We start from the raw sequence: 9,322 nt of genomic DNA, 5'->3' as shown, positions 1-9,322 counted from the left end.
TGACATTTACCAATTTTGGATATTTTTCCCTCTGGTCTGCACTACATCCTATCATACTATGGCAAAATAAATCACTTAAGTCACTGAAGGTGTTGTGTCACTGTGTGAATGAGTGAACTCTCTTTTTTTTTCCACACATAAGCAGCATGTTGTGAGGCACTGGAAAAAAAAAATCCAGATCTATTCAGAATACAGTGTCACGGTCTCACGAGACTAGGTTTTAATACTAAGCAGAGGTGGAGGGAACTAAGCCTTATGGGAGCAACGTCACTCCCCCGTGGCATAACAGCCTCAGTGCGCCGAGTGTGCGCCGCACACACACCGTTACCAGAGGACGCCGGGATCACATCCATCCTCAACGGAACGCGAAATGCTTTGTGAACTGAATCGAAGGCGAACAGTCCTCCCCGATTCCGTGCGTTTCGGCGAGGAGGCATTCACACGCGCAGGCATACACGCGGGGGAAAGAAGTAAGAATTCCGTTTGAAGTGGAGAGAGCGCTCGCGTCAAGTATGGTCCGTGGACAAGGGAACATCACCCAGAGCCAACATCTGTAACTTCGGGATTTACTTGTAAAGGCGCTTTTAAAGGAGGATTGCGGGATATTCTGCGTTCAAACATGCCTGTTAGAAGAGGTCACGTTGCGCCACAAAACACATTCCTTGGAACGATAATTCGGAAATTCGAGGGTCAGAGTAAGTATGATGCTCTTTATGCACATTTAAGGGAATACTTTCACTGAGTAACAGGGGAACAACAATGAAAATAGGACCAATTGAATTGTATAGTATATACTGTAATAAATAGTTCTTACACTATATAAAAATGCTTACAATGTTTGTGTATGGGTTTTTTTCTGAATAATATAGTAAACACAGCAGCATCAAATCATTAACTGCTACATATTCTATTGAAATGATCGGATCCTGAAAAGATATGTATTGTTTCCCACATGTTACATATATACATTTTTAATTTTTAATCGACACATAACAATGAATAGCAATAATGAGAATATTGAAGACGTGACTGCATTGATGTGGTGTACACTCTGACATCACATCTACCTCAGCAGCCAGTATAGCACATTTATACTTTCTTTTCTTTTTCGAGCAGACCGGAAATTTGTCATAGCCAATGCCAGGGTGGAGAACTGTGCGATCATCTACTGCAACGATGGCTTCTGCGAGATGACAGGCTTCTCAAGACCAGACATCATGCAGAAGCCGTGCACCTGCGACTTCCTCCACGGCGACCTCACCGACCAGGGAGCCATCAGCCAGGTGACCCAGGCGGTGCTGGGGTCTGAGGAGCGCAAGGTGGAGATCACTTACCACCGCAAAGATGGTAAGTCAGTGAAGTGGCACAACACTGCCGTTGTCGTCGCATGCCCACGAGCCAGGAAGGGTTGTTTGTGTCATGTTGCTCCTGAGAGAGAACCCCCTGCACTCCTCGCTGTGTCCTTTTTTATTGATGTGGCCTGTCAGTCTGGTACCAACCGGCCACACAGTCAATTACACGATGCACCGTAAACGCCACAGACTGAGAGAATTGAGTATTACTCCTTTTTATAAGTTTGAATCTGATGTAAATGTCAGTATTAGGGTGGTGTGTTGGCAAGAATCAGGCGATACAATGCGCATCACGATACAAATCGTGACAATACGATATACTGGGATACTATAAGCAGAAGTATGTTATAGTTTATTATAAGAAAAGCTTTCATAGTAAAAAAAACAACAACATTATATACAGTTGTACTGGTATAAATAACCCACAAACCACTGTCACAAATATTTTCTGATACACTGATACTACACGATACAGTATCACCCAATGAATATCATCATATTTGAGTTTATCCACATTTCTTTATGCCCCTTATCTACATAAAAAAGCATTCAAATTATAATAAATCTGCTTTTTGCCTCACAGTTAATGGTGTGCTCCTGTGTGGAAAAAGCTACCCATAATGTAAATATGTGCAGTACTGAGGACGTCTCACTGTCAGTGTGTCAAATACGAGAGTCAATAATCTCCATATGAGAACACTGTGGAACGCTGAGGTAAAAAGGAAGGGCGCATCTTTTTGGCACCTGCCTTGATTTGTAACATTGTGTGCTACATACCGTAGCTGGGTGACACCAGGGACAGAAAACACAGAAAAAAACCGCTGTGGTGTGCACTTCTTCTTAGTTTTGGATTTAGCAACAGACTCCAAACAGAAATGGGGTGGAAAAAGGAGAAGGTGCTAGCTCAGGCGATAACATGATTTGTGATTTGATGGACAGTGCGAGAGACAGCGGTGGAGGGAGAGCTCATCTGCTGCCTTGTAAAGTGTCTGCTGCCTGACTTTGCCATAAATACATTTGCTTTACAGCTTTTTAGATAAAACACCCTCGCTGTGTACTGGGTGCATGCACCCATCTTGTGGTTTGCAGTAAAGTTGTCCAGTAAGTTTTAGTGGGCAGTGGATCAATCCACGATTCTGTGAAATCGCCGTGGATGTGATCGGGTACAGTTTCAGTTCTTGGTGTGAACGGTGCTCTGCAGAGGGCAGAAATCCTGAGTCAGAGAGAATTAATATGATGTTACCGCTTAGTGGCATAAATCCCTGGATTGACCACCTCCTGCCATGCTTTCACATGAGTGTTTTATGGTCATGGTATGACATAGCTGTACTCTCAGTCCAAATGCACTCGACTCATCAAGCAGCACAAGAAGAAAATCCTCTTCTCCTTTTATTTTGCAGCGAGAGAACAACATATTTTGTTTATTTTGGTGCTTTAAGCTCCTCGTGCTCCTTACAAACAACTGGACTGCATGTAAAGCGTCTTATCTAGAAAACGGAGACATAATATTTTATTTAGTCATAAGGAGCTAGGGTTTTAATTTTTAATTGCGAGTTTGATTAGATTCTAGGCCATGGATACATGTTTAATCCACCCATCAGCAGCCATCAGCTTTTTTTTTTTAAGTCACGGGGAGAAACACAGAACCAGCTGCTCACTGTGAAAATAGATTGTCTCACAAACCTGCAAGACAATTACTGAAAACACTCCAGGGTCTTTTTTGTGAGGGCACAAATAGCTTGGTTTTTAAGGGAAACTTAATTTTGTTTTCCCATCCTCCACTCGCGCGCACACACACATCAGCTGTGGTCCTCCTCCACCCCATGCAGCTGTGACGTTGAAAGCCTGGTGGACGAGGACGACAGGAACCTTCCCGCAGACTCCGTCGCTCTCAGTCTCTTTCGCAATCCTCCCCGGACTGCATCGCGGCTTCAAGACACAACTCTTAATACTCCTCAGAGGAATTTATAGTGAGTGCGTATGCTCATGAATAAAGATGTCAGCACTGACAGCGCAGTGACTGGGAATGAGCGGCTTACAGGGTAAATGCATTAACACGGTATGGAGCGGCACAATCCATGTGCTGCCACCGCTACGGAGGAATGAAAGATTCATGGCGCCTCGGAGAGCAATGGCCCTATTGATTCAAGTCCTCTACAAATTGTGGTTGATGGGTGGAAAGTGGATATATTCCATCTTCACTCCTAACTGTATTTCAAGTCAATCCTTTGTATTAAAGCCTTCCATTTCCCTTGCAGCTACTGTATGTCAGAAACCACGGGATTCCTTGCAGGAGATACTCTCCCTGTAAATATTGGTGGAGTTTACAGTACTTTACAGTGTGTAGAGGAGAGTGCAGCAAAAAAACATTGGGAAAACCCTAAAAAGCAAGGTTAGGATTTGAGAAAGCTGAGTGACATCGGGAGAAACAAAGCTTTTACTCTTTCCACAGAAAAGGCAAAAAAGTTAAGCTGCTTATGCGCGCGGTTAGATATTAAAAAGAGTGGAACATTGGGGACTGCGAGAGCGCCGCAAAGGCACAAGGGCATGTTCTTTTAATTGTTGTGCCTCGCTCTCCGTGAACAACCAAAATGAGTTTCGTGAAGGGCTCTCACGCGCACTCTCCGGCGACGATACATTATCAATGAGATAAATGCTTTCCCTTGATGGCTTTGTAAAGCTATCCTATTCCATGGGGTGTAATAATACTTTGTACCTGAATGAGTGTTAACAAAAGGAAGCTGACACCATGCAGCAGAGAGAAGTTAAATGGATAATGACTACATAACAGTGGTAGCTTAGCTAACCGCGCTGAATGATCTGGGACATGTGGTGTGCGTGGGTGCAGGGTTTCATAGGTGACTCCCCACCGAGGGGACTGAAGGGCCGCGTGTGCCGGGCTGAGGGTTTAGAGCCGGGGGGGGGGGGGGGGGCCAAGGGGACACAGAGCACCTGAAGTGCACAAGGTGTGCTGCAGAACACTTGGATGACTATCATCCTAGAGCCCATCCATTTTTCATCATGGTCAGCCCCCCCGATACCCGTGAGCTGAATGACAGACAGAGCTTTGAGCTCATCAGGTTTCATTCTCTCTTTTTTCTTTTTTGGAAAGAAATCAGCCTTTTCTAAGTAGATGCAACAAATGAATGGAATCACAATGTTGCTCTCCGTCTTTGTACTATGGGTTATATACCCTGAGGCAATTTCAAAGGGGAAGAAATTCAAATTAGCTTCATTAGTGCAAAAGCTGCATGTTTGTTTAGATCGTACATGGCGTCCCATAAATAGCGTGTGGAACTATATTAGTGGTTTTGAGGAAGTTTCACTTTGAATTGGATACTAATATTTATCCATGGGCAGTTTTCATCTCATGGGATGCCTGATTAACACCTGTGGAGGGTGTTAATCTAATATTACTCACTATGCCATGTGTTTTTCCCTTCATCTCTCACTGTGTGTGCTGTCTTGACTTTCTACCATTTTCACACTTTCTGCCCATAATTGTGCCAAAACAAATAGGATAAAATATATCATAAATAGGATTAATTGAGAGACTTAAACGCAAGTGAAATATGGTTTGAGGGCCCGAGTGTCGAGCGACCCCTGACGGGTCTGGAGACACTGATTGCAGATGAAATTAGGCCAGGCTGTGTACAGTAGCTTACAGCTCTACTGGGGCAAGATACTAACTCAAGGCCCAAGGACTCCAAACAAAGGGCTAGCTTGCATCGCCTCTCCCTCATGCCCTAGTCCTGATTGGCTATGCCCCAGTTACGTTGTGTATTAGCTTAAGCAGAATAGCCCGAAACGAGAAACATGTCAGGTTTCATTATGCGAGACTCACGAGCAGGCAGGCGTCTGAGGCTGTACTGTATGAAATCTGCAGTTGTGGATTATACGTGTGTGGAAAAAAAATATAAAAACCAAAATCAGCGCTTAAAAATCCCCCCCAACCCCCACCCCAAAAGCAGATCAGCTTATGCAGATTAATAGGAAGCCCCAATACATCCAAATCAAATAGGTTTGTAAAAGTGCATAATGGTATTTGCTTTACTATAAAAAAAAACATGTAAATACAATTATGTATTCTTAGGGCAGCTCAAACTTCGCCAACAACGCGGTCTGATATATGAGTCTGTGACGCGACAGTCTCCGAAGGATCAGTTGATTAAGCCGAAATGTTTTAATATTTGATGATCGAAATAGAACCTACAGTAATGAAATTTCCACCGTGAATAGAGGCCTGGTCTTAATACACGGTCCCTTCATTCAAGCAGGTGTAACTAACAGTTCTTGGCTCCAGGAGGAACACTCTATAAGGTCACGGAAATAATGAACATTCACTCACATTCGCTCACTCTGCAGGTTACACGGAACGTAGTTACGGCACAAAAGAGAGGACACACGAAACAAAGATGGATGTGATTGAATGCTTAAGAGTTAATTGGCAATTTTATGTATTTTACTTTCACACAAACATTGTGTATTCACTTATAGCTCCAGTTAGAAAGGCCTTTGCCTTGTAGCATCTTCATTAGGCGCCTCATGAACGGGGATCCTGTCATATCTTTGGTCTCCGTCTCTTTTAAGACAAGCACAAAAAGGGTTTTGATGTGTTTTCCTTTTTAAAGCACTGACAAACGCTTCCGAAAGCATAATAAATCAAACTCGCAATAACAAAGAACAATCAGCCGATGTAAGTCGAACACATTCTTGACGTAATATTATCTTCTATATCCTCCAGCTCGTCTTCAAGACATAAACGCAGTAATGAAGACGAGAACTACAAATGCAAACTTTATCAAAGAATAACAAAAAAACAGCCATGTTTCAGTCAATTATAAGTGTAAAATTCATATCTTATCATTGTGAAACTATACTATAATATAATATAATACATTTACCTTTTGCAGTATGTATAAATCAATGTGATGTTTTGTTTGTAACCTGCTGAGTTTGGTTCTGTGCATTCGACACCTACTGCACGTCTGTCCTTCCTGGGAGACCCTCAACGTGAGGGTCTAAGGAGAGAGGCTGTAAAGCCCATTGTGTTTGTGATGTTGGGCTTTGTAAATAAAAGTTGACTTGACGTGTTATTGCTTATTATATTTCTCCCTTACAGATATTAAAAAGCCATTATTTCATATTCTTCATATACAGCTCTGTCATAGTCTTGTTGGAGCTCTGCTCGATGCAGTGTTTGGGAAATATTCAATAGCTTTCGTTTGACATTTAACTTTTGGAATTTAATTTGAGTCCCGATGATTTTCCGGCTGATCAGGGACCTCCGTGACTTAGCAACATGACTATTGTCTCCCCATCAGCGGAGGAATATTCTCTGCTGCATTTACCATCTCGGCTGCACTGCTGTGTTTACACTATATTTTGCTGTTATTAACAAACATAAATATTCACCAAATCGCTCCTGATTCGGGGCTTTTCACCGTATTTTGTTCATTTATTACGTATTTCATCGTCTTCACACGGAATATCGACTGCCAAAGTTACATCGCCATGGTGTTCGGTGGCTGTTGAACACACGGACGCTTGTTTTGTCTAAAGTATTCCACAGTAAACGGTGAACTTTAGAAGAATGAACACATCTATGGTTACAAGATAATCCCACGGCTCTTAAGAACAAACATTATTCATGTGGCAATTGTTGTGTTCAGTGAGCTACAGACATGTATATTTAATGCAGGAGTTATTATTCACTTATTCAGAAAACATAAAAAAACAAAACAATTTGCTTGAGCAATGGAGCAAAGAGGTCATACTCATCAATTCAGCACATGAGGAGGAGAATAGGTGTTATAGGTGGATGTTATAGGTTTGTTTTAGGATTAGGATCTTTTGTTGATTCCCTCTCTCTCTGTTTCGCCTGTAAATTACGCCTGTCGTAATTAAATAATCCACTTTTAAACAGCACCATTAAGTACTACCATACTCCGTGGTTCTGGCTCGCAGAGATGATGTGCGTACATTTTGTTCCAGGATGTTTATTTTGAGAGACACACTGGAAACGTCGCTTTCACATTATTCTTGTCTTTGTAGAACAAAGGACAAAATGTCCCACGATCAATAACAAAGTGGATAATGTTTGAGGGGAATATATTCGTGGCTGTTTACTGTATCGTCCAAACAAGGATTTATTGGATAATGTAAAGTCAATAGAGTGAATAACTCTCCTTCTCCTTCACCTTTGCTTTGCTCTGAAGAATTAGCACAGTGTGTAAACCCCCCCCCCCCCCCCCCCAAAAAAAAAACAGATCAAAGTCAAAACCCAAAAAGGGACAAAGTAGCATTAGGTGGAGGATTTCAGGGTAAGTGCTTTTTATGAAAAGGGGATTTTCTCGCAGTTCGCCTGCTCTCCAAACACCAATCTCTGCTTCAATATCTGCTTCATAACAAAATGGATGTGTAGTAGACAAGATGGGTGTGTGGTCTTATACAGCAGCAAGTGTCTCTGTTACATTTCCATTAGATCGCATCATACAGTACTGGTAAATCACTCAATTCTACCACTTCTCATGTTGTCATTCTTACATTTATTTATTTTTTCATGTCTCCGTTTTTTTTCCCGTTGTATTTCAATAACATTATCATATTGTCATGGGTGACAGTGCAACGTTACTTCTGGGAGTTCTGGTGCCGAAATCCCTCCGACACAAGTGCGGCATGTTGAGACAGACCAAGCCTGTTATATTTAGTCAGACAGCAAGTCTACTGCTAATGAATGCTGCTGGCAGGGTGTCTGTGAGTCCTGAGGAGATTACAGTGAACAATGGTAATATGTGTCCTCGGTGAGAAGGAGCAACACAACAAACCACACAGAGAGACAGGAGACAGGAGAGACAGGCAGCCCTACATAGATTGACGGACTTTTTTAGTCTTAAGCATTTTTGATTTTAGGGACACGAGGGACAGGGCAAGGTGGAGGTAGATGATCCGCTGTGGCGACACCTGAAGGGAGAATCATTTTGATTTCAAGACTGCTCCCAAAAGGCAAATACAGTTACCTTCATTGCCCTCTTTGAAATTGGTCATTTAAAGATTTTTTAAATATACTCTGTAGGCTATAACGGGGTGTGTTTTATTATTTTTAAGTGTTTGGCTGGAAAGATAACTGCAGAACTTTAGATGGTTTCATCCCATACATGAGATTGTCAGTCTGCTGTGCAGTAGTGAGTTTTTTTCTCTTTTGGCAGTTTTGCCTCCAGGCATCCATATATTTTGCTCACACAGCTCTATGTAACCAGTGCAGTGGAGAAATTATGAGATTCTGGGCACAGCACTAAGCTCCACTGCTTCACACAATGATCAGGTCATTATTTCTATAACCGTACCACAGCTTACTGAAGTGGCTGGGTTTTTTTTGTTTTTTCTTTTTCTGTCTGTTTGATCTGTTTGACTAAACCACGCTGTCTACACCACGCTGGGGCTCTTGCCTCGTCGCTGTTCAACTTTGGGAAGCTTAGTCCTCTTAATGCTATATAAAAACATACAAACACGTAGTATTTGTTTCTTGTAGCACATACGTAAACTTCATACGACCCCAGGGCTTCACTTAATTTATCTCAACTGACATGCAAGCATTGACCTTTTAAATCAGTTCAACTCCTCCACCATTCATGTGGAACCAGATGGAGATATAAGATGTTTTTTTTTGGTTTCTGTATAATTATCATATAAAACAAACAACTGAAGATATCCTGGGAAATGATTTTGAAATGTGACAGAATTCCTGGCACTGATGGTTTTCTTTTTTCTTTCAGGAACTGAATTTCAGTGTAACACTCATATAATCCCAGTGAAGAACGAAGACGGCGTGGTGATGATGTTCATCCTGAATTTCGATTATGTCCTGGACGAGGGAAGTGACAGCTCCACGGAGAAGATAAGCCCGACGTCCCCTACGAAGTCCGACCAAAGTGAGTCTTAACACAACTGCAACACAAACAGTTCATATG

The 9,322-nt window shown here is 42.1% G+C and overlaps 1 protein-coding gene across 1 annotated transcript in view; it reads left to right on the top strand.

The window, feature by feature from the left end:
* Nucleotides 1–238: 238 nt before the first annotated feature.
* The window catches only part of LOC131455318 (potassium voltage-gated channel subfamily H member 7-like), a 32,944-nt gene continuing 23,860 nt past the window's right edge, over nt 239–9,322 (top strand). Inside the window, exons 1-3 of the mRNA XM_058622877.1 lie at nt 239–695; nt 1,117–1,347; nt 9,128–9,283. Coding sequence (XP_058478860.1) covers nt 620–695; nt 1,117–1,347; nt 9,128–9,283 — 463 coding nt within the window. The 5' untranslated portion in view covers nt 239–619. The remainder of the gene's footprint in view (nt 696–1,116; nt 1,348–9,127; nt 9,284–9,322) is intronic.

The sequence above is a fragment of the Solea solea genome, chromosome 2, assembly GCF_958295425.1.
Source record: "Solea solea chromosome 2, fSolSol10.1, whole genome shotgun sequence".
In the NCBI taxonomy this organism is placed as follows: domain Eukaryota; kingdom Metazoa; phylum Chordata; class Actinopteri; order Pleuronectiformes; family Soleidae; genus Solea; species Solea solea.
Note: the sequence above shows the minus strand (reverse complement) of the source record. Positions and strands in the feature narration are given on the sequence as shown.